The following is a 27,267-nucleotide window of genomic DNA, read 5'->3' as shown; positions in this document are numbered from 1 at the left end:
TGCTACATCTGAATATAGATAACTCTATTAAAATTAAGTTCCCGTAACAGGTACCGTGGTTGGATCCCGTCAGATGAGATGACTGCAGTTTGTCCAGCCACTATACATCGCGATTATTACTGAGAGAACGCCACCATAAAAATCGTCTACCCTTTGGGCTCCACGAATCTTCAAGCTTAATAATGGTAAGATTAATTTCTTCGTACGAAATTCCACGTTACTCGACGTTAACGTCGACGAATAAGAAAAATATCATTTGTATTTTGGCATTTTTACACTCGTACTTCTAACAGTCTGAAAGTCGATAAACTTTGCTCTCGTTAATTACTAAAGACAAGATTGTCGAGTTTCGTGGATTATAGAATCTTAAATTAGAATAGATCCGGATATCGTACCTTCGAATATAAACGTACTGAAATGTTACCATATCCGAGGAAGCCGCGGGATATTAAAAGACGTTTGAAAGTAACGTTTCATTCTATCAATGAAGTCGATGGGCGTCGATGCTCGTCAATTTTATTTTTACGCGCTCGAGGTATTATATATTATTAAACGACTTTTATATTTCCTCGCCTTCTTCGTCTATTTTTTATTTTTTTTTTTTCGCAATAATAGTTCTTGGACCTGAAACACGTGCAACAGGTGCAAAGTATCAACTACGAGCGCCGCAACCAATAGCAAAAAAAAAGTATGAAGAGTGTCGGTACTTGGATCGTCCTATGGGGACTCTGCACACACGTGCAACGTCCACGATTGTATTATCGGTTTTCCGTCCAATAGAAAAATTGATAAGTCCAACAGTTTGTTAAGCAGACTATAGAGATACATTAATCTAATGACATGTTAATATACGCGAGACATATATCGTAACATTCAGATGTTTGAAATCATTTAAGTAATCTTTTTGGTAGTAAAAGGTGATTTTTAACGCAACATCTTACGAAAGAGAAATTTTTACTTACGACATTCTTTTACTTACGGATCTGCAAAGTAAATTATATACTTATACGTGTAAAGACTAAAACTGATCTAACTTGAGTAATTAATTTGTCTTTATTATCCATCAGCTCGATAATTATACGAGTTTAACTATTTAACGATTATAGAAGTTTATAGCAGACAAAATTAAAAATACACATAAATTGAAAAAAGAGGAAATTCGCTGGAGCACTAGTTCCGTTTAAAACCACGTAATCGGAAGATACGTCTAAACGATAGAAAAAAATGAACCGTAGTATGAAACACCGTGCTAACACGAACTAATGATACGAAGAAACGAACGTAGCAGAAACAGCGAGTTCTTCTCGTTGCACTTCGCTCGTTTTCACCAGGGCACCCAACGAATCCTATTACCGAATCTGTAAAAGGGAAACGTTTGAAAATTTTCTTACGCGTACCACTCCACCGTCTCAAGGATCCGTGGCTGCATTCAGCCGGAGAACTGTGATACCGAGAGGAAAAATGCTGGGTAAAAGCGGGATGGAATAAAGAGGAGAAGGAGTTGCAAAGACAGCCGATGCGTCTCGTATTGCTCGGCAGGAGAAAATAGAGCGCGCATTTAGAAGGCGAGTGCAAGCACGTCGATGCATTCGTAAAGAGGGACACGGAGGTAATGGAAGCCGAGAGCTGGGGTCCGGAAACCTGGGAACCAACCCGGAACCTGCATGCCCGATTCCGCCGCAAGAACGATATATTTTAACCTTCAATGAAAATTCCACGAGAATGCGTCTGATTAAACTGGAAGGAAATTTAAATCCACTTTTATTTAATAGAATGGGAATTGATTTTATTGTGATCGATTCGATCGACGATGGATTATCGATTTTGTCCATTAAAGCGCTAAACGCTAATGCAGTTGGTTCTAAGTTGGGTCTGCGACATTTTTACCTTATTCGTGGGCGTTATCGATACTTCATCCATCAACGATCGAGTTAAGTCAAGTGGTTGATTAATTAAGCGCAGTAATTGTGTAAAAATGATTGTGTATTACAACAATACATACACGTTATGGATACACATCGTAGATCGGTGGCACGAAGAAGAAGTTGCACGATTTGAGAAGAGATACTTAGTCACAGTGCTATGGAATATTTCAAATTGTTCGAAGTTCGTGAAATTATAGAACGTAGATGGAAGAGGAGATACTAAGGAAAAAGTTATAGGAAATTTTCCGAATTGCTTTTCGCCGTGTGAATTCAATGGAATTCAATAACGTAAAGTGAGTGGGAAGAAGTTACAAACGAGTCTCTTATCCTCTTCCTGCTGATTCTACGGACTAAGTCAGAATGTGTAGAGTGTGAGCATATTTCCCTCTTATCGTTGTTTCCTGGGCTCGTGGCGAATCGACGGGGACAAGGAAACGAAGTAGTTTTCGAAGTTTGCGGGAGAAGGGTGAAACCAGTGGCACGTAAACAGTCTATAGTCTATGGCTCTGGGGAAAACGAAAGGAGAATGTATTGGCTGCCGTCCGGGACTCCTGATCTAACTGCTCGTAATAAGAAAGAGTAGCAATAGAGGGAAACTGTATTTTAGAGATGTCGAGGTAGTATATGGCGAATAATTTTCTAGTCTCAATAAAAATTGAAGTATTTGTGTTTCGGCGTGAAGGATTTTTGTAGCAGGCACTAAGAAATTAATAAAATAGCTCGGTATCTGCGTTTAGGTTTTTGAATTCAATAAAAGAAAGATTAAAAACGGGGACAGAAGGACGCGAGTCGAGGGAACGTTAACGCGTTTTGGTACGAGGCTTGTACAAATCACTTTCATCGCGAAATCTGTCATTGTCGTTGTTAAATAAGTAGCTAGCGAACGAAGGGATATATTTTTAATGTATTTTGAATTAAAAAAAAAAGTAAATAAGCAAATTGCAAACAGCAGGAAAGAACAGAAAGCATTGAAATTAAAAATATTCCGCAGCAAGAAAAATGATCGCTTAATCTTTCTAAAAACCGGAGATACCTGGTAGAAAGAAATATAAAAACGTAAAAATAATAGAAATTTTTATTCCATTAAAAACGGGTAGACCAGTTTGAAATAACATAGCATAATATACCTAGCTATTCATATTCTCCCACCATCTATCTTGCAATACGCTCATTTTACCGCACCGAATGTCAAAATTCTAAACTGTATTGTACGCGTATAAGCCAGATGCGACCAGGATTACGAAAGTGATATTAAAGAGGAGCGGAATAAACGGAGGCTGAATACGAAGGGAATTTTCGATGGTGTTAGGTCGTTATCGAAACAACACACACCGAATATTGTTCATCTTCTATAAGCCCCCTTTTCTCTGTTTCTCTTCCACCTTGCACGAGTCTTCCACCTTCAACGTCGTTGTTTCTTTTTCGTCTTTTCATTGTTCCATTTACCCCGCTTAATTCTCATCCCTTTCGCGCGAAACTTTTCCACGTTTTTTGGATTATTTTATCGGCTCCACCATTCGCCCATCCTATTTTCTTTTCGTGCTTTTTAATAAACTTTTATATCGTTTGCTCTATCCGACATTCTTTTTCTTTACGCTTCACTCCAGCATATTACATTTCATTGCTATAATAATGGAATATTGTTTTCTACTAACTGTACGCCAATTTAACTACATATTCTTGTTAGTTTTCTCATCTACGGTTTTTCTATCCAAATAAACTCTTCATCCCTCGCTATTTCTCCCATGCCATTCGATTTTCTCGGTTCGTTAGTTCGTCTCGAAGCTTTCCTTTTTAGTTGCTCGTGTCACTTTCCACGGACATGTGTTGTTACTATTTAGATTTAATTATCGTAATTAGTTTATCGTAAACGTTTGAGCAGCAACAAGGAGACAGCTTCGATGTTTAAATCGCATTTAAGCAATAGATAACCGTTTCACATCCAAAAACGCAAAAATTTATTACTACGAATATCGTTTGACTATGAACTTGTAGAACGTTTAAAAAAGCGACTCCACTCGATTGATTTTGAGTTGATATTCGTTGGCTCTAGCTTCTTATCGCAGCAGCTTCTTTATTACATTTTAGCAATTAATTCGATGTTACATAACAGTAACACATAACGTATTTTACGTAGTATCTGTTTTTAAATTTGTAATTCTACTCTGCTCGACGAATGATACACATAAGACGAGCGTATAATAAAAAGGAATACGGTATTGACATGGAAGTATGAAGCGCGAGTTACAATGACTCCTCCTCTATCTTTAAACAAACACGGCACAGAGAAAAGGTAGCTCGCAACAGAAGATGAAAAACAGCGGTTGCACCGGAGAAAGAAAATAAAATCTACTCGATACGTCGGACTTTCTTCTCCAGTTTCCTGTGCGCAAGTTTATGCCGTTGCTTGGAATTTTCAATTTTACGCTTCCTGATGAGCAAATATCCGAAGTACGATGGAAAATCGATGATGGTGTTCTCCTGGCAGAAAATAGCATAGAGATTCGCCAGCTACTATACAACTGCCACGGTATTATGTATGAAACGCGTTTTGCGGAAGCCTCCAAGCAAACAAGCTTACTTCGAAACTGGATTTTTTTACGATCTACGAAATTTAAAATTCCAAGCTGATCATTCGTTGTTACGATAAAATATTTCTAATTTGACAATTATTCGCTGAACACGATTGCAACCTTATCTTTTTTATCACAACGTCGTAAAGTTTTACCGCGTTTTCCATTATTAAACGTTTATTTCGTCTAAGCAACTTAAATAAATATCGTAGAAAGTTCAGGGGAAAAGTTCCGAGAGAATTTACGTCTGAACGTAGAATCGATGACGAATTACTCGGTAAAATGCTAGATCCTTATTAAACGAAAATTTCCTATTCTCTGCTTCCACGAATACATTTTTTAATCGTATTACGAACGTACGTATTATGAATTGTATTTTTGCAAAATTCATTACTATTTGTCAGAGTAATACGGCCAGGTAGTGTGAAACGAAAATAAACGAATTGAAATAATAATGAACACCGATAGCGATAATTAGTATCGGTCGATTAAAAATTCATTATTCGAGCGTATCCCTTTAAGGATAATGAAGCCATCGGGTAAAAGCATGGAAATTATTTTTCGCATTACTCTCGTGTTAATATTATAAATATGACAAAAAATTATGTATGCACAAACGGAACAAAGTAACATTCCAACGGACCCTGCTTTAAAATATTACCGACGATATTTGCAATTCATGAGCATGTATTACACACATCGTAGGGGACCGTAAAAACGAATACGAAGGAGGGAGGGGGAATGGAAACGACGAAACTGCGGAGGAGATTAAAAAGCTCGATAAAATTAACACGAAACGGTAAGGATGACAGGGATAGAAAAAAAAATTGATCAAATCAACGGGAGCATCGACCAGAATAAAGAACAATAGCGCACGCAAACCGAAAGAAGAAAAAGAGGAGGAATACTACGGAACAAATAGAATGGCATAGGTCGAACGAATGCCTGAAAATCCAATAAAAGAGAAAAGAAGCAAAAAGAAAAAAAAGAAAGAAAAGACAAAGACAAAGGATGAAATAGAGTACAACGATTCGTTGAGAAAAAAAGATGAACAAAAGAGAAATAGGGAGGGAGGGAGGGGGAGAGAGAGAGAGAGAGGAAGTAGAAGAACGAAAAAGCGGTCGATTTTCCGCGTTTTAAATCAAAATTTAGAATCTTTCGAATTTTTCTCGCGGTCTCTACTTCGAGCAAATTATATTTCGCTTTTCTAACAGAGAACAAAGAGGCCATAAACAAAGATCTTTACGATATTAATTTCCAAAGTTAGTTTCTTTGGAGCTTTTAAGATTGCTAAAATATCTTTACTATACGATTGAGATCGGCACGTACCATATTTTGCAATTTTTCCAATACGGTTCGCTTTAAAAACAGGCTCGATATTCTTTGAAATAAATGGCTGCCTTTTTTTTTTTAACCAGCGAACGACGATAGAAAAATTTGATCGACGCGTTCCATTTGAACCGCAAATTAATATCACGAGAATATTACGTTGAAAAATTTAATGAACACGTCGAAACGTACCTTGGTTAACGATAGAAACATCACGATCACGGTCAAGCCATATAACGCGTATAACCATTAAAAATAATAACAATAATAAAAAAGAATGAAAACAACGAAATACGTTTCTAAAAACTGGGATCGTCTGATAATTCCACAAAGGATATAACCTAACAAACACGAAGATGGTACCCCGCTGGGGGTAGCCACCCACATGTTATATTATTATACCACTAAGCTATAATATTTTACCGAATGTCCTACTGGACAAATTGTAAAATTTAAACAAAGAAATAAAAAAAAAATCTAATAATTCCATCGACGTTGAATTCAGTTTGGAAAAGTCTATTACATCAAAAGCGAAACGGTACCTGCTGCACGATGAGAAAAAAGGGTGATCGAACAGTCGTCTAAAGGGAGACGAGGGTGAAAATTAGCGAAAAGGTAAGCTGGAGGGCAAATAACGGGCACTGAAGGGTTTCGAGGAAGGGAAAGGCTAGACAGACGGCCGTCTAGCATCGGGGATACCGTGGTCTCTCGTTGTGCATGCAAAATGCATCACGCATACGGGAACGTTCCGCGACGACATGCAGATACCGTCGTATAATTGTCCGTGTCACGCAATCGGCACGGCGCCGGTGATTCTGCGACACGAAGTCTCGCTGCCAATTCGAAAGCGGGGCCGTTGACGGAACGAATGAAATTACGTGGAAATTAAGCCGGTTTATCTCGAAATTATTCTCTCGGCATCGCTTTCTTTCCATCTTTCTAAGAATTTCGAATTTCTTTCTTCCATCGACCGGAACTTTCTGGCGCCTCGAGCTTCTTGCACAATTATCTAATACCGTGTTAGTTATTAGCGAAACTGTACAATTTGCAAGTTAGATGTTACGATACGATATCGATAAATTTTCTTGGGTAACGAGACGAACGAACATCTTTGAGTATTTGCTATTATCTTTATATCTAATCTTTGATTATCGCGTTTGGGGTAAGAGCGCAAAATTATAGTTGGTAACCTATGACGAAGTTGTAGTTTAACGAGTCGCTCGGTGGATAAATGATAAACGGTTTGTTGCTGGCGAAATCTCAAATCCTAGTGCGCTTTAAAATCATCGAAAAAAGTGGTTTATATAGTATAATTAATTCAATAAAGGAGGTGTTCTCGCAGGCTAAAAAACATTCAATTCTGAAAGCAATGACAGGAAAGCACGTAGCTAAGTCGTTTGAAAAATTCAAGAAAGCTACCCGGAAAGCTATATTTTACAGTTTCTATGTAAAGTACCTCTCTATATATAATCTTCATTCTAGAAATTATTCAGAATAATTAAATTATGTGAGCGATCGTACGTTAGACGATAATTAAATTTCATCTATGAATGCACGAAGTGCAAAAAACCTGCAAATTGATCGATCGTAAAAAAGAGTAAGTGAAAAAGGAAAAAAAAAAAGGGAAGAGAGAAGCGAGGTAAAGGCGATAGATGCCGTTGCACTTGCTTAGTTACAATCGCATTACATCGGCGCGACCGCGATGCATACGAAGTAATCTTGTCGCGGTGGCCTCAGACAAGCTGTCGCCGCCTCCTGTTCACATGGAAAGCTACGAAGGCTCCGGAGAAAGCCAGTAGGGACGACTACTTCAGAGGGGACCTTCCGAGAAAAGACGAACGAGGAACGGTGCCGCTTTATTCTCATTACGCGATTCAATATTCCGAGGTAACCTTCTCGTCTGGTCTATGATTAAGCGAAGCTGCAAAATGAAAATTTCGATAGCTCTGTCCTGTCTGATAAATCCAGCCTTTTTTCCCCTTTCTTGATCGATGTAAATTGAGACGTGGAAAATTGGACGAGCCTCGAAGCGCGAATAGACGTAAACACGTAAGAAGTTTTCTTTGTTAAAGCGGGATTGGAATTTATCGTTGAATTTACGATCTATACAGGATCTCGACTTCTTGTTTCTTGTATGGTTGGATATGCGTTATAACGTAGCTGTAAAATACAGCTTTCCGGACAACTTTCTCAAATTATAGGTTTACAGCGTTAGCGTAGATCGTTTTTTTCTTTTTACATAAGAGAAACAAGTTTGGTATGTGACAAAAGCGCGCGTTTCTATATCACTTTCGTATTTCCGTCGTATTGTTTTCGAAAGGTTAAACAATTTCCAGAAAACAGGACACGAACAACCAGTCGATTTTAATCGTTCGTAACAAACTTGGCATTTTCATCAAAACTAACTATGCGAAAGATGCGACGAAACAAACGAAATACGTACGAATGTCTAATTCCATCGCGTCCATATGGTCCATCCAATTACATGCGTCCTTTTTCGCAACTCCAAAAATCCGCCGCCAAAAAATCTTTCCTCGTTCGCTGTTACCCGTTCCTCTGTTCATTTCTCTCTCGTAATTCCGAGTCACCACAGTTGGTTTCGTTTCCAGTTTCCGGGCAAAGCGGAACGTTACGATCCCCCGGCATCTACGTTGTCCGATGTATCCCGGACCTCCCAGCGGGAGTTTATTATTCATGCGCCCTATTTTGCAACGTTTTACTTTCATGACTGCTAATAACCCGGGATCCGAGTCTAATCGAATTTATGCAAATGGCAATTAGGTTTACACGAATGTGCGGCCCTTGCTTCTCGTCCTGATACGTGTACCAACGGTACACGCGTTTCTACGGATATACACGGATACACGAGAAACGCGCGTGCCTCCCTTTTCTCTCTCACTCTCTCTCTCTCTCACTCTTTCTTCAACCCTCTCTACGTGCTTTACACGCGACAGGGACGAAATAATGGAAAGAGAGAGGAAGAAGAAGAGAGTGAGCGAACGAGAATGGCGACGCAACATGCTCGGAAAGGGCGACAGAGGGGAAACGAGGGATGATCGGAGGGTGGTGAGATGGAGGGGAAGGGGAGAGTAAAAACACGTTCCATGCTGGAAAATCCCGAAACACGGCAAATGGAAAGAGGGACAAATTGTGTTACAGAGAAGAAATAGAGTCGCGCGGCCTGGCAGTTGCAGCTGCGCTTGCAACGGCATTTATATGGGTGAGAATCGCCGAGTGATTTAAATTCAGGAATATTGTTGCCAGCATTCTGTAGCATTACTGCATTACATGCCGGCGCATAATCGCGCGTGCAGCTATCGACAAGCCTCGGCTTGGCGAATGCTCGGCGCGTTAAATGCACTTGGACCGAGGCTCTCGTTTAATCGCATTTTGTTGACAACGGATAACGTTCTCTCGTCGTTTCCTTCCTTTTATTCTCTCCACGCATTCGCTGCCTCTCTTTACATCTATTTTTCGTTCGTTTGCTTCGATTCGAACGATGTGCCGTTCGACATGCTTGTTCTCTACCTGTAGACGCGTAATTACGATTATTTCCGAATTGGTGTGCACGATACGATTTAAATAGTTAGTTTAAGATATCGTGTTTGATAAAGCTCGGACTCTTTGAGAATGGGTTAGTCGACTTTTAGCGATTAAGAGGCTGGTCTCGAGATGTAACGTTCTTTCGAAGGATTTTATCGCGCAGAAGTATCTCCGTTGGAACTGGAAATATTTTTGAAAAAAACATCCAAATAGTTAAATACAAGATACTTGTATTTAATCTTTTGTTATAACGATGTCCGAGAATTAATCGAATACGAATGTGACGAATTTCCGTATTATCGAACGCATGAGTTTATATAATCAATTAATCCGGAGTCTGACAGTTCTGAATAAACTAAACGAGAGTCGTCAACTGTGTAATCTGTTAAACGTATTAAACGAACTGTCAGTAATAATTGTCGTATTTACGAACGTTTTTAATGCATACCTAACGCATAGAAAAGTGTAATTTTGGGAATACTGTCGCTAGATGTCGAAACGAGAAATTCCACTTAGCCATAGAAATAAAATTTTGCGATTTGCAACGCGTAGCGATTACTTACCGGCAAGAACTCCAGCCATGTAAACCGCCGCGATCCTCAGACTTCCGTGAACCATTTCCAGGGGAAGTCCCACGACCACCTGTACTCCTAAGTTAAATAGTAGGTGAAGCCACCTGAAATTCAAGCGCACATCCTCGTGAGACGGTAAATTTCATTCCGAGTAAAGTGAGAGATTAATTACAGAAAAAGCGTAGTGGAAGAATTTGCTTGGTTTCAAAGACGTTAAATTTTTTACTCTAAATTTTGTCATATTTTGCGCAGGTTTAAAAATATGGCATACACGGTGTGTTTATAGACGTGCAATTTTTATGTCATTTATTACGTAATTTTCAGATAAGACGATATTACAATATATATCAAATATTGATAAATGAGATAATACGTTTCATATTTAAAATCACATAGCATTAGTATTTTCGCGTGTTTGAAAGTTTTTCATTATGCCTCATTCTCAATCGTGTTATCGAAATACTGGAATCTGGTGGCTAAGAGGAATTATAATCTACTTAGCAGGCGAGTCTTTATTGCGAGTAATCATCGGCGTGGCGCAAACCTGCATTAGCGAGATACACAGGTAGCTAAGAGATTTATTTCCATGCTCGATCTTTCTAATAACGCGAACTTTGTTTGGAGAACAAACTTACTTCCAAATCGAAAACCCGCAATACCACTGAAATTTAGCAGACATTTAATTTATGAATTGGAGGGTTGAACGAACGTTCGGAAAATTTGTGCAAAAGCATGTAAGTTCCTTCGTAAGTCACGAATCTTAGGATTAAAAGAAACGTTACATTTTTGAACCGTGTAATATTCTTCTTTGGACACCCTTAATTTCTTTTTTTTTGCAGTGTAAAAGAAGAACTAACAAAAAAAAACAACGTTATTTATTCTATAAAGGAATCCCCAAATTATTCTTCAAATTCGGCAGATTCGGATTAATCGTAAATCAAGGGTTCCAACACCTCGGTAAGGGCTATACTTGATAGCTTTATCGCCAGCCTAACTCGCTACAAGTGTTAATAGACACTCGCAGGTGATTATTAATTCGTACCTCTTAAATTAAGGGAGACAAACGACTATCTTGGCTCACACTTTACTCGACGAAATGGCGCTCGAGATCCGAGAGCAGCGAATTAAAATTACCCTTCTTCTGAAGGCGCGTACGCAACTTAGGGGAAAGATAAAAGCGGAAGTGGAGCCGAAGCAACGATAGGATCGGCGATGCTTCCTGGAAAATTCGGCTCGCCGTGCCACGACTATCGCAATGACAACGGCGGACGACGAAATTAAAGCAATTATGAATTTTATCTTGGCGACGCCTTGGAAACTTTCGCCGCGAGAAGAGAAGATGATCGAGCTTATCTGCTCCGGTTGGCAGCGCGGGAACGCTGTACGAGATAACATTCGTTTGACGCGATTCACCCAGTTTCCCTTCGTCTCTCATATTCAATTCCCAATTCGACCATGTTGCAATCTCTTTCTCAACTCGTCCGTAGCTTTCGCCAACTAATTACAACGAAAAGACGAACGCGTAATCTCGTTGGAACGAAAGATGCCGGCTACACCGAGTGCCTCGCCAACACCGTCCGTTTCAAAGATTCTCGTTGTGTCGACGATAACGAACGAAACTATTGCTCGTAAAAAGAAAATCATATCGTGCCTGCACGAAGTAAATACAAGCTTGGTTTGTTACGCTCTGTGAATTATTCGTGTGATTTTCTTCGGTTTATTTGTATTTATACAATAGCAAGTTGAAAGAGCACCAGAATTTCTACAAATTTCTTCATCGCGCTGTGAAACGCGTCGTTCTGACAATTACGATTACAGATAATTCGTAATAAGCGTTATGCTAGTTGATATTCGTTGCATTCTCAACAGTGCAGTTCTCGAAAGTCGAACAAACAATCGTGTCTGTCCTGCTTCTTTCGCGGTGTTTTTCATCGTTTTATAAAAATCAGTGACGTTAACAGCGATTTGGACAACTCGCACTATGAAATGTTAGAGTTTCCTATCGATGTCTCGATCGTCGATCCAAACCTACAGCGACTACGCAAAGTATCGTCACGTGATTTTACAAGCAAGCATTTTCTTATCAGAATCTACGTTTCATTCTTAAAATATCAGACTCTTATATTCCTACGAATATGCTCTACCACGATTCACACGAAATTTGCTATACGTACTTGGACCTAATTAATTAGTACGTAGATGCTGTAATAGATACAATAGCGCGCCAATGCTTTTCGTAGTGACTGTAGCTGTGATATTTGAAAACTGACGACTGAAACCTCCACCGCGATCGACTCGATCCACCGTTTTATGGGACCTTTCGCTGGGAAGCTCGTCGATTGTCGTCCGAAACAGCGCAAAAGCGAGCTAATACGTTAAATGTGAAAGTAGGGAAGTTTCAGTCAAACATTTCGTCGATTTTACGACGATACGAAACGTTTGCCTTCTTACCACGGCATATTCCTTCTATATACGTTCTTTGCTGAAACTTGGAACGACTCTACTTTCTCCTGGCACCGCTTTAGTATTTCAAGCAGACCGTTTTTCCGTTAAAAGCCTGTCGGCTCGGCTTTGCTTCTTTCCTATTCGCCGAGTGCGTTCGCGAAGAACCGTTGGAATTCCAGCAGGCGGTTTCGCGGTGACCTAATCACAGGCTGTCTGGCTCGATTTGCGTGGCACACGTTCCGAAGCGAGACGAGAAAACGGCGCCCGTGAACTTGTTCGAGAGCGTCTCGATCGCATTCTTCGGCGCGTCGACCGCGTTGCGAAACTAGACGCGCGACGACGATGCTTCAGACTCGTCGAGGATGCAAACAGCGCGCTTAATAGGCTCACGTTTTAGTCGGTCGACTCGATTTACGGATCAGCCAGCTGAACTCTGTTCTCCAGTTTCTCTCGTCGTAGTTAAGACGCGTTTAGACCAACCGAGCGGATGCTCGTTCTTAGCCCACTTTACTTCGAATTAAAGCGTAAACGAGCGTTCTTTCGCCGTTTGGCAATTGCTCGCCGAATGGAGAATCGAACATCCGAATGCTCTAAATTGCTACAAAAGTACGTGTTCGATGGTCGCGAATAGACCGCGGATTTCTATGCAAATTTATATTTTCGAGAATATATTTGTAAAATTAAAACCTCGGTAGAAAGTCGTTTTCTCTGCTTCAGTATTACACCAGGCGCTATACTTTGGATTTGGATATTTTATGTACATTTCTTGTAATTTCGCATCTATATAAATTTCTTACAAATGCATAACAATCCGTAGTGAAGTTACAAATGAATTTACGAACAGATTGCACGATAAGCGTTTACGTTTAACGAGCACGAGCGAATGCTCTGTTGGTCGTTTGGTCTGATCGTAGCTTAAACCTTGTCTTCCTGCGAACGTTTCATACGTATTACCGTTTACTAAAAATTTGGAAACTTTGAACAAATTTAATCAGAACTCATCGCAACGTTTATGAATCTATCCTCGAGTATCGCACGCTGGGATAATAGCAAATAAACGAAACGCCATTTACAGAACATAAATTCACAGATATTTCTGCATACGGCTAATATTTTCGCGAACCTAAAAGCCGCACGAAATTCCAAACGAAATTCCACCAAACAAAATAGCCAAGCAGAATAAAACATCAAGGAAACGACCTACTTTTTCATCATCCTTTAACACCTTGACTTTTCCGCGTTTCAAGACGATTTGAAGAACGTTCGTGGTAAAAATGTGACGTTTCCAGCTGCATGGAACAATTCCACAAATGCACACACAGAGAGAGAGAGAGAGAGAGAGAGAGAGAGAGAGAGAGAGGGGGGGGGGTGAGCGGAAGGATACGTAGGCATCAATTCGTCGAAAGTACGCAATCCACGAAATGGAGCATGCAAAAAGGAAGTTGGAAGGCTGTTCGCTGTCTAGGACAGCTCGGATAGAAGGAGGGTAGAAACGATAAGACAAGAGGATAGATACCCTCGCTTTGCGATGGAAGGAAAGACCGCCATCCGTCATTCGTATTCGCGAGATAGAAATTTCGATCAGGCAGGATCATCCTTCAGCCGAACTGAGAGCCGACAATCCGGTGTAATTCGTCCACTAAGACAATGACGGAGAATTCGTCTAATTGCTATCCAATTAACTGAAACCGCTACCCCCTTCTGCGCTCGTTCAACTTCCTCTGAATTCTTCCCTCTTCTGTCTAGAAACGTTTCGTGTGTCGTGACTCGAATAATATCGTCGTTTAAATGCTAAAACGCTATTAACGCTGAAACGCACGGATTTTACGTACTAGTCGATCGCCGTGATTTTCCAGGAATATGAACGGGATCACGAGAACGAAAGCAACCGTGAAGTTTATAATTCCCTCAGGAACAACCGTTTGAAGATATATACGTACGTATAGCGACTGACAAACTCGATCAAATTGCATCCGAATATCTAGTTATTCTTATGATCAGTCGCGATCAGCTTCCGCCATGTTCTCGTATTTTCAAGCAAACCGTAGTCTGATTTTCTTTTTACGTAATCAACAGTTTCTCTCTTTTCATACGTTCGCGTATTCTTGCTTCTCGTTCGCAAAAGCTTTATTTCGCTCTCATAGCGAATTATCGGTCGTTTCGTAGTCGAAGAAAACTTTGCTTCATGTCGCGTTTTATCTTTCGACAAGTTCTTTTAAAATTTGTTCGTACATTAAGCACCGTACCCACAGAACGTTGCATCTTCTTCGTAATATCAGAATAATCAGATTTCGGTAATCTTTCAATTTCTGCTTGCTCGCATCGATTCATCGATTTCGCGACTATAAATTATCGCAAATCCTTGGATTTCCTCTAGAACGACTATTTGATAGTATTCAGCGGATAAATCGTCTTGCATTTTCTCTTGGCCAACTAGTCGTCGACGTGGTTGCTGGTAATCAAGGTATCGTGGTCTAAATTGTCCACGATAAAGCGAACACTCGCTGTATACCATTAAGGAAATTGTGTCTTCCTCCGCGCGACTACCAAGCACTCGAAACAACGGTAATTACAGAAACACAGTGATTAATTAGAAAAGTAACTTATAAGTGACTGTTCATTCGTTCCGACCGCTTGGATCGCGCGGCAAATCTTCAAGTTTCTTCTTACGATTAGAATTTCTCGAGGAATACGTAATATCGTGTATTTTACTTCCTTCTTTTAATTCCCTGGACTCTGTAGACGGAAAGAGATACATTAATCCTCTCTTTATGGAAATTTCACAGTGTACGCTTCGATATTCTCTTGTGGATTTCTGCAAGTAGAAACGATACTTAATCTACGGTTTTTCTTACAAAGTACAGATTCCTTTGTCTGCGACATCGAATATCATAATTTCCTCGTCTAAGATTTACATCCTCTGTGGCATTCCATGGTTTCAATCAGATACGATTTCTAATTATCGCCACTTCGATTATTCGAGTATCGTTCGATAGAAAAGTTCGAGTATCAGTCGATAGAATAAAACAATGTATCTGTTTCTTGTGATTTTAACAAAGAATAGAAAATAATTACAATTTTTCATCCTTATCGTATATTAAAATTCTGTTCGAGCTTATAATTCGCCACGGCTAAGCTTCGATATCTTCGAACTCTTCCTCTTGCATTTGCTTCGCACGGGACGATTGCTCGAACGATCGAATCGACCCGAAATCGAATATCATAATTTCCTCGTCTACGATTTACATCCTCTGTGGCATTCCATGGTTTTAATCAGATACGATTTTTAATTATCGCCACTTCGATTCTTCGAGTATCGTTTTCAGTCGATAGAATAAAACAATGTGTCTGTTTCCTGTAATTTTAACAAAGAATAAGAAATAATTAAAATTTTTCATCCTTATCGTATATTAAAATTCTTTTCCAGCTTATAATTCGCCACGGTTAAGCTTCGATATCTTCGAACTCTTCCTCTTGCATTTGCTTCGCACGGGACGATTGCTCGAGCGATCGAATCGACCCGAAATCGGTATAAAAGGCGAGCGACAAAAGGAGATGGTCGGGACGATTAAAAGGATTATCGAGCGAAACCGATTTGAATGCGAGCTCGCCGCTGAGCAACGGGATAAAGGCGGAAGGTGGAGTTTCAGCAAGTTGACTCGAACGTTCCAGAGTCGCAATGTCGTCAGTCGGTCTAACTACTTGCTAGTAGTTAATTACGTATCGAAAACTTCTTACTTATCGTTGAATCGTGGCCGAGTTTGCCCACGCCGATGTCTCAGCATTCTACGATTTCTAATAACGAGCCGATGCAGCTCGCCTACTTTTCCACGGCCTGTTATCGTCAACTTTCCGCTCCAAACAATCTTCGTTTCGATTCTATCGCTTTATCGTCTAATCTGATGTTCGACCGATGGCTCTGACGACCACTCGATGTTCAACCGCTGACAATTACGAATTGGAAAGCTTCCGTACCTTGGAAACTTCCACGTTTCGTGAATAAAGTTTCTAAGCTTCCTTGGAATTGGATAATTTCTCCTTGAAACACCGTATTACGACGACGATGATTTGACGTTGAAAAATTACTGATTGAAAAATCGTCCTATAAAACTAGAAGCTTCACCGACGATTCCTACTTTGTTTCAGAAGCAACGAGTTTTTGCGAATACGATTGAAAGAGAGTGAACCTACGCTGGGGTTTGTTTCTTGAAAAACGTTATAACCAACTTTCTATGCTTCTAGAATAGCAAATTTTATAATGTCAAAGTATTTTTGTATATTCTTTGCATCCTTTATACGTTTAATTTATACATGGTGGTTGGTAACTGGTGGTACAAGCGGAAAGGGGGTGATTCCACGCGAAAAAAGAAGTCGAAAATATAGAATAAAAATTTTTCGTTCGAGGCTTTGTTTTCGAGAAAATCGACTTTGAATTTTCGCTCGGTACGCGTGCGGTACGTTATAACGGATCTCACTGTAGATCGTTGTCTCGATGGAAAAATTAAAAAAAAAAAATTTTTATTCTATATTTCCTTCTTTTTTCGCGTAGAATCACCCCCTTTTCGCTTGTACTACCAGTTACCAACCACCCTGTATATAAATGCACAAAATCCCATAGTCTAACGAAGAGATTCGATTTATAACATCTTCTTCAGATTATACGTACATGGACCAGTGAAGATACATTGGTTTCGAGTAAATTTCTCGAGGAAAACAAAAGCTACGCATTGTTAAAAAGCGACACAATTTTGCGTATTAAATCGCGTCTTAAAATCTTGACTTCAAAGATAGCAAAGAAATCCACGACGGGCAAGTGTATGCGGTAGACGTGGCCTAATCTTAATTACCCGTAGCACCCGTTCCTTTAATCCACGATCTGTTCCTTCAAAATCCCCGTATGATAATGCCGTACGTCGGAAGGGTGAAGCAAAAGTTTCCGTTTCCACGTGACGCGTCTCGACGCAAGGAACAACGACAGGGTCGAAGGTATTAAGGACGAGGCCTTCTTTTCTGCATTTAGACGACATTAAACGAGTTTCGCATAATGGTTTTGCTCGTCGGGCATGCATAATGTCTCGCCATTGGGTTGTCGGTGAACGAAGGATCCTCGCGGACGATTCGACGGACCAGCAAGATGGACGTCGTTATTTAAATCGAGTCGATGTTATCCTCTGCCGCTCCACACTGTCTTCTTTCAATTTCATCCTCGCAAAAGTCCTGCGATGATCATCGAGAACAGCAGGGTGCGTCCTGCATCTCCTCCAGCCGGCAGACACTTCTTCCCCGAAATGAATTTTTCCGAAGGAATTTATTCATTTCTCGGCGTCTGCCTTGGTTTTCAACTGGCGGTTGCATTTTTATAGGAGGAATATCAACGAAGGGTAGAACGAACACGTATACCTACACCTCTGAGAACTTACACCTCAGTTTTGACAAGATGGATTTTTTCTATCGTCTATGAGAATTTTATCGCAGCTTCCTCTCCTTCTCTTCTGTTCGAACGTTTCGCGTTATTTGTATATTTTGTACATTTCTATATTTTGGTCGGTGTAAACAAATCGTTTGATCAAACGAGAACGATACCGATACCGAGACGAAGAAGATACGATTTAGAAAATGTAGAAACTGGAGTGAATTATAATTACACACTTTTATTATTATTATTATTATTAGCAATTAGATATTACACGATGTTACAGAGAATTAAGAAACGTTCGGAAAGAGATTCGAACTGAATTATCGAAATCGGGTTAAAGCGCAGCATAAGAGACGACAAACGTTGTACGAAGAATATTTTTATATCATTGGTCGAATCAGAATGATATTTTACGTATCAGCCCCCGTCTCGATTCTATTATCCGCGAATAGATTTACAGAATGTTGAAAAACCTTCAGGTATTTCTTAGGTAAGGATCACGGAAAGGTTTCTATTCGCGAACGTGGCACGGAAACATCCTTTCGACGATACTTGTTCTCTCGTATTTTCGCGAACTGCGCGATACCATTGTCTGTTCCAACGGTGTGCCGTGTTCACTTCCTGCAATTACCACGATTGTCTCGATTTTTCTCGGCTTCAACGTTTCTCACGGCTCGTCCCCTCGTATCTGTACGTCGCAGGTCGCGAAACTACCTGAGAGATACGCCTCTGAAAGACAGGAGACACCTTTCACATTGATAACAAGCAGGTTAAACTCGGTGTTCGGCGGCAAGACGCCTCTGAAACCAGGGGTTTTCGATTCCTTGCCGTTTGGGACGTTTCCTTTCGTTGCTCCAAATGTTCAACGTATTTCGACGACAGTTTAAAAGACATTGTTCGAGTTGGAGGTCGCGCAAGTTTCAAGATTTTACCATTCCATGGAAACTTGCTTTAGACTGAAACTTTCCAGCGGATGGATGAGATTACTTCCGTAATATGTGCGAGCAGGTTCGTTTTTGGCGAACAGAGCTTCGTCTTTTCCACTCACGATCGTTTCATAACCTTCGTCCTTTAAAATAATCAATTTTGTTCTTGTACCTGAGTGTGTTACACGTGCATATAGTTAAAAAATACATTCTTCCAAGTTGTGTTCTTCAAACTTGCGACATTTTCTGCGATAATTTTTCAGATATCTTTTTTGTTCGTAAAAACAGTGGAATATACAAAAATAGAGTTACATCGAGATGTTTCGGTATTTCCAAGTATTTCAAAACTATATGTATTCTAATAAATATACAACAGCCATTTCGGGTTATATAGATCGAAGAAGAACAGTAGAATTAAAACGATAAAATTTCAAAGTATCAGCTCTTCGACGAATGCAAAGATATATGGACATGTTAACGCGTTATTTTATCCAATATCACTAAAATATCGAATCATAAGATATCCTGTCGTTTAAGTAAAATATTTTGTCGCTGTAATAGCAAAAATGTTTTTGGTATATATAAATATAAGAAGGAACGTACAGAGAACAGAAATAAAGCACGTTTCTTTAACGTAGAACCGATCGTGTGCGTAAAATATCCTTCAATGGAGTATTACGTATATTAGATATTCCAGAGACGTAGACCGCTATAAAATCGTTCGCAGTAATAAAAAACGTCTTGAAAATCGCGGGACGCTTTTCGCATTAATAACGAGAAGCGTTTGATAACACGTCGAGAAGAGGAGAAGAATCGAGCATGGGATAGAGATAAGGCAACGTTAGATAATTTACCAGGCTATCTTTTTACCTTACCATCGAATTACACGTAACGGATGGACATTTACATCGGATCTTAACGAAATTTCTTTCTTCTAATCTTCCGCAAACACTTTCCACTTTTTATCGATACCTCGAAATTTAAAAACAATCTTATTACTTATCGTACAAATTTTCTCATCGAAATTGGTCAATTTATTTTTGTTACATCCGAAAGAAGCGAAATTAACGCGTTTGGTTTGGCCGAGTGTCAATTTCAAGAAAAGATAGCAGATATTAATCTCGACCATTAGTTTGCCATTATTAGTTAGTTCATACATTGTAACAACATTTATGTATCGTTGATATAAATCAAGTAAAGCGCGGCCATACGAACAGCAGTTCGTTCGTTATCGAAATCTTCTTTGCTATGAAAAATTTCTTATCGAAGTTCATGAATGTTTCGTGCAATTGGTACAATAATTGGTCGAGAGCTATCGCGGAAGTTGAATCGTAAAGAAATTACAAGGTTTTCTTCGTTACAGTTCTGGTCGATCTCGCGTACTCACACACACACACACACACATACGCGCGCGAGCATATGCACCTTCTGCTTCTTAATTGCACTTCATTTTATTTTCCGGATATTATCGCGAGTTAGAATCGTTTCGAAACTTCCACGCTCGTTTCTATTCAAAACTTCTCGTCCGTGTGTTCTATCTGAACTTTCGACCAACGCGATACGTATTCCTACTTCACCCAGTATGATTTTACGCTTTCTCAAACGTGCCTACAATTGCAGCTTGTTGGAACTTTGATAAATACACCGTGTTCCCTTTTCTTCCGTTAAGGTGATCGACGGTTTCCTTGCTCGGCTTTTTTCCATCCACCTGGTGAGAGTAATCCCCTGATCTCTTTTCTCTTTTTATCTTTTTTAACGTTGTTTGATTTTACAAAAATGATCGCTATTATTGACGTTATTGGAATCATGATAGTTTATTTATGACAAGAAATAAAAATGACAGGCTCGTGGCAAAACACGTTTAATCTCTGTTTAATAGTTTCAACCATTTTTCACGCAATTTTCATCGTATCGCACAACTGTTCTAGATGTATCTGTATATATATATATATATATATATATAGAGTTGGCAACTAAGTAATTGCGGCTCATGTCGTTAGGTGGTAATGACACTTAGTTGCCTACTTAATAATTATATCGCTACAGAACATCCACGTTCGTTCGAATAACGAAATTGTAGAAGCACGATGAACGTTTCTATAAAAACCAGTCAATTTTCACTCGACGACAAGTCAAAACGTATTTGTTGCGAGCTCCTGAATTATCAATGGAGGACGAAGATCGGCGAAAGCTACGAGTGTCGACTGCGTGATAATTCTTAGAAATGCTACTAATCCCTTGGTAATCGTTCGCTGTTACTTAATATACTAACATCTAAGGAAAGTGAACCATTTCAAAGAGCAAACGTCATATTGAATCGTTGAAATCGCACACCACAAGCAGTCAGACTGGCAACACGAACTCATCGTATCTCGCGAACAATCCATATTCGCGATGATCCGCTGAAAGTTGTCGGGTTCAGGTACGAAGATGGATCGTGGAGGAGGTTCATCGGGGTGGAGAGATATATTTTCGCGCATTAATAACTAGGATATCGCAATATTCTCGGCAACGAGAGAGGTGGTTTTTGAGAAGACCGATGGCGGCTGAGAGAAGTAACAAAGAGAAAGGAAGAAAAGGGAGCGAGGAAAGCACGCGGGTTCTATGGGAAAACGTCGGGTCACTCTTATCGCTGTTTCCATACGCACGTAGGGAAAATGGTCGCCTTATCTGCCGTTTCCATGAATAATTTAGAGAGCTTCGCTGTTGAAAACTTCGCCGCCAGTTCCTCTCGTTCTATCGTTCGGACGTTTCTCGCGTGCGTTACACTCCCAAGAAAGAACTATCGTCGTGGAGAAAAAGCGAACACGGAAAAAAGAATGCTATCGTTTTGGAAGGAGCGCGACGAACAGGAATCGAGAAGGCACCTGCGAAGTTATATTTCTAACGCGGATGAGTTTAAAAATTCATACGGACGAGTATTGCGTATTATGGTACGAGTGACTGGTGGACGAACGTTTCGCGTAACTGTGCCTGTGAACCTGCATTCAACTTATGCATATTTAATGGTTATTACGCGGCAAAGTGTATATGTGAATCATAGGGGGCGACGTTTACACCTTTCATAAAATAACGGGTAGTATTTAAAGGTTCGTAGGCGAGGGAGAATTAAAACGTTAGTCTGCGAGTTTCTTCGAGAAAGTAACTTGAAATATATTTCTGATATTCTTCGAAAGATCAGTAGGATAAAACAGATTAGACCAATACATGTAAATGATTCGTTTTGTCTATGAGTTGGCTGAAAGATCGTTTCGAAATTATTTCACGATGCATTTGCGTGTTGAGAATTGCAAGAGAGGAATTATACAATTGCACGTTTCAGGATTATTTCACTCGTGATATATAGTTTTTGAACCTATCATACCACAAAGTTGTTTGAAAAGGTTTATATCGATACTGGTGATTCGATTTTGCTTTATGCGATTCTATATTTTATCTAATTTCGTGCTTTTATCGCGCAACAAATAGCGTAACAGCGTTATTATAACATACGTTTTCAATATCCGCGTAAAACATCGAAAGAGGAATATTATGAAAAACCGAAACTCGTATCATTAATTCCCTGAAAGTATTGATTAGCGCGCACGATACGTCTGATAAACATTCAAAGAGAGTCGGTTGAAAGCTACTTTCGAAACGAATGAATTATTGTCAAGGAAATGACTGATAAAACGAATATTATTTTGTACATTGAAAACGGATTTAACATCCCTTTGTTATAAATTATCTGAAAAGCACATCAAATTTCTCTTCGTAAAACAATATACCGAAACACCGTACGTAACAATGGGTATTCAAATAATTTTCATCCTTAAAATAATCGACGTCGTACAGTGTACACTTTTAGGATTTAATCGATCTAAAACGTTATGAGTTTCTGTTTCGCGTTTCCCCTGTTATTTTACAGCGTCCAGTACGTGGCGCGCGTGTCCGTACGAAGTTGCGTTGTAAATTTATAATTTGGTCGAATAAATTTTGTCGATCATCGACGTTTCTGTTTTAGCCTCGTAAGGGTTGGCCAGAGAAGGGTGAAGCTAGAATATTATATAAGCGTCGAGACGCTTATGTGCGTGTCTTTCAACGCTTCTTTATGCTGCCATTAATAAAATACAATCCCCTTCGCCGTACAATTTTTGCTACAGCGGAAAAAAACAGAACAGGACATGACTTCGTACTTTTTGGTTTTTTTTTTCTTTTTCAACAGAGAAGCATATTTTAAAATTTAGTGCACTGTCGATCGATCCACGTTACCAACATTGTCTTTCTTTCTACTTTCCATCAATGTATTTTTTCATTCTCTTCAAAATTGTCGAAATATTGCTTGCCCTAATGGTTACATCCTCGGCATCTCCGACGATTCAATTGAAATTGACTGATTAATTAAACTTGAACGTTAAAACACGAATGTTAAAATCAGTTAAAATCAACAACAACGTACTTGCTCGGCATTTTCTCCAGTGATTTTCACGTATTCAATTGTTAACGCAACATCCATCCTCCCTAATTTCGCCTAATTTTCATCTCTAATTTACTATCCGAATTACGATTCTTCATTGTATCGGTGTAAATACACTCAACATAGGAAGCTCGGACACGTTCGCAAAAGGTGTTCGCTTGGACCGTGAAAATGATGGGAAGCAAGGAGGTAGAAAAGGACGATAGGGGCGAGTAAACAGTTGAACGATGTTCTGCTGAAAAGATAGCGAGAGAAAAAGTGGAGAAAAGCGTATTTTCGATGGTGGGAGCAGCCGCGTGCCGGAACATTTACGTAATTCCATTTGACTCGTGGGACGATTGTTGAATTCGATTCGCGTCGACCGGAGGAGATTGCAACGTGATTCGCTGTCGCCGCTGGGAAGGGGATGGAAATTAGCGTCAAGGATTAACGCGAGAATTGCATCGGGCGTATTCACGGCGAAGGGCGGCCAATCGAGAAAAGTGGCCAGCAAAATGTCCAATTTGTCACGCGTGACACTTTCCTTCTGCGCGCCATCTGAATTTCAAACTGTCCACCCTCTCCCTTTTTTTCTTTTTTTCTTCGCGTGCGTCAAATCTGTAGTCCGAATATTATCGCAGAATATGATAATACGGTTATAATTACGCCAGATTATGCATTGTTGCCGATTTAATTGGACGATCGGTTTCGTAACAAAACGTTGTTATTTTCTCGTTCGATACGTTTCGTCCGCTGACTCTTTGCGTAGCCCGGAATCCATCCCTCGGTCCAGGCGGCCACTCGCTACGTCAATATAATTAGTTGGACCGTAATAATCATAGGGAACTGTCGAAAAACTAAACATTTCGATCTACATCTCGATTGACTTGTGGCGGATCGGTATCAACAGGACGCCGACAGGTCGAGGCATCAACGCGGCGCAACACCTCCCGGGCGATCCGCGGGTACCAACCGCCAACACTAGAGGGCTACGACGACAACGAGTCTGTCTGTCTAACTCGCTAGCGGTCGAATATACGAGCGATTGATATAAATACCGCACCTAGCGAGACTCCCTATACGTCTAAGGCAGGGACTACCGGGCATAGCCTTACTGACGAGTCCACCGGTAGTCCCGGGACGAAACGCACAACTCTCACTCTCTTTTCATCCGCCTCAGACTCTTCGAGTCAAGATGTACCAGGGATTTTCACCCGTAAGCGACCGGTGGTGGGGCGATCAACAAGAGTTTTCCTCTGCGACAGTGAGTGTCACGTCAGAGACGCAAGAAATCACGAAACCGATAGATCGCCGGTGATCTCCTCGCGTCGCAGTCCGAACGTTTCGCGAATAAAGTGAAGAAATTGAACTTTGTACGTGATAATAGAATTTATTATGCGAATCCAACCGAGTGACGGTTGGTCAAAGTGTTACAACAGAATGATTAAAGTGTTGCAGGAGACTGATCCAAAATATTTTAACAGACTGGGCAAGCGTCTGTTTTGGAGGGCTTTTATACCGAGGTTTTAGTCCCTCTGGAGGGGTTGTCGTCTGGTGTATCTCAGAAGCGCCTATTCCGTTACTATTTGGTTATTGTTTCGACGACTGTGGTGTGCAGGATGTCTAGCCAATCCTATTACTGTTTCTGAGCGGGTGGTCTTCTTGAGCGTGTGACAACCGAACTTTACTGGAGTCGTAGGACTCTACAGATCAGTCAACATCTCTGCTCTCAACTGAGTTCACTACTTTACCTCAGTCAACATATGTTCATTAACTATATCTACTTTTGATAACTCATCTAATTAACATATATATATATATACGAAAGGAGCGTAAGCATCTTGCCCAGTTAGTTACCCAACTATTTGACACGACGGGTCACGCAGACTAAAAAGACCTTTAGATTCGAAGCATTAGATTCAACTAGAATCAAACATATTATAAACTATTACAATCCAAGTTACAGTACCATGCCAAAAGAATTTACTTATAATTCGCAATGAGAATTGATCGTAAATAGTCTACCAAATAAAAAAAAAAAGAAAAAAAGAAAGAAAGAACAAAGAGTACGTTATAACCTGTTACCTCAGCGTTATAATTAATTCAACTACCTCTATTATCTTAAACGAAATAGAGGATCGATCAGTTTCGTGGCGTCGATTGTAATATCGTAACGGGAATTTACGATTCCCGTTGACGCGCTTCCTTGAGATCTCCGCCAACGGTCGACGATACACGATGTTACTTGGTTTATGGAAATTATGACAAGAGAGTAGAAATAGTTAGTATGGATTTTGTTTGGGAAATTGAATAGAAAATTATTTAGTTACACGCGATAGGAAGAGAGTATAATTCCGTTGTCATGTTGAGTGATGTGAAACTTTTGCAAAAGTAGTCTTATACCGCGTGAGCGTTTTCCAATAAATCAATTTTATTTTAGTCGCGTACTAGGCAGATGTTAGAATCGATAGCTTTACTATTTTGCAACAAAATGAAAACGTAGTATGATAGAAAACATTTCGTTCCCTGTTAGTTATTGTTTGGTTTATGAGAACTAGAGGGTCGTAAATATTAGGTTGTCTCGAAAGTTTCTGTCGTTTCACAAGGAAATATTAGATGCGTAACATTCCTCGTTTTATAATATTTTATCGAATTACGCGCGATCTATTTTGTAGTAATAGAATAAAATGCAGTTAGGATTTATTTTGAAACGAAAGAAACTTTTGGAACAATCTAATAAATTCGTTAAAAAATGCGAGTAAAACGTTAGTTGTTTAGGATCGAGAACCATAATCTTTCATTATCCTTCTTTCATTATTCTTCGACAATACAAGATGATTTTACTTTATTTTCATATTAGTTTTTATTTCACGTCGAACGAACGAATTAATACAGCAATTAATACATCCTATATCTAATGCTTTATTTTTAAACAAATAGCATATCATTTTGCCTTTTTTGTCTTCACTATTTTTTACATTTCTACTTTATCAGAAAAATGAAGACGAAAATATGACAAGTTTATCATCATATGAAAATAACGCGATACTGAAAGCTGCATTTTGAACGCAACATAACTAGCAAATAAATAACGAGTTAACTCAGCACAAAGGTTTCATACGTCAAAGAAACATAGCCGGCGATTTAAACGATCCTCCTGATACACAAATTTACCCGGACATTTTTGACAAATGCGTCGTGAATTTCAATTTCCGCATTTTCCAATAATCGTCGTGAAATTTCATTCTGCAGTCGAACGTAACGAATATCTACCTAATATTAAAAATAGTATCGTCACGACGAAGCCCGACTCTAATGAAACTCGACGGTATATTACAACGACAATAATTTTATCATTTTATTTCGTTGTTCGGCAAACAACGGCGCTAACATACTGCTGTTTAATCGATATTACAAAGGATCCCGATTAACGTCAAAGGAGTCAAGATCGACGAACGATAACACATATTTCGCTGACATTTCGATTCGTTTTTATTAAAAAATATTCGATAAGACCCAGTGTAACGTAGTATCAACGATATCAGTATGATATTCGTGGAATTTTCGTCGTTGTATCTAGCGTGACATTCAAAGTAGTAGGTCGAACAGATCGTTAAAAAAAAGTGTTTGTTCCGGGTAAAGGCCAATTTTTGTTTCAAATAAAAATTTTACTTAAAAAAAAAAAAGAAGGAAAAGGAAAAAACAACGGTATGTTCCGACTTGTCGGAAAAGAAGCCAAGTTCTGTGTTTCCTTTTCAAATAAACTACATATATGTTTCCTAGAATATGACAAAGAATTACAAAAGTATGAGACGTTTCGTAATCGTCGTTTCCTTAAAAATACACTTTATTTCTTAACATTTTTGCGACCAACGGATGCTCTTTTACACGAAAGGGAAAACAAATTACTTCGTTTTTGGAAATTTTGATTTAACTTACCCAGCATGAAGGAACATATAGAACGCGAATCTCCAGAGCTCGAGACGTTTGTCCGGTCTGTAAATGAAAACGCTGTCGATCGGTACTGGCCCCGAAGGATTCACCTCTCCCATCGCCACCGTGTAATACGTGAAGAAACCCAGCTGCAAGCATAAATTCACGAA

The 27,267-nt window shown here is 39.6% G+C and overlaps 1 protein-coding gene across 3 annotated transcripts in view; it reads right to left on the bottom strand.

Moving 5' to 3' along the window:
- The window catches only part of LOC117214655 (protein rhomboid), a 501,274-nt gene that overhangs the window by 9,467 nt on the left and 464,540 nt on the right, over positions 1-27,267 (bottom strand). For all 3 annotated transcript variants that reach the window (XM_033460869.1, XM_033460861.1, XM_033460879.1), the window contains 2 exons: positions 27,104-27,246; positions 9,934-10,046 (listed from right to left, as the gene is read on the bottom strand). In XM_033460869.1, coding sequence (XP_033316760.1) covers positions 9,934-10,046; positions 27,104-27,246 — 256 coding nt within the window. The remainder of the gene's footprint in view (positions 1-9,933; positions 10,047-27,103; positions 27,247-27,267) is intronic.

The sequence above is a fragment of the Bombus bifarius genome, unplaced genomic scaffold (assembly GCF_011952205.1).
Source record: "Bombus bifarius isolate JDL3187 unplaced genomic scaffold, Bbif_JDL3187 scf7180000007970, whole genome shotgun sequence".
Classification (NCBI taxonomy): Eukaryota; Metazoa; Arthropoda; class Insecta; order Hymenoptera; family Apidae; genus Bombus; species Bombus bifarius.
Note: the sequence above shows the minus strand (reverse complement) of the source record. Positions and strands in the feature narration are given on the sequence as shown.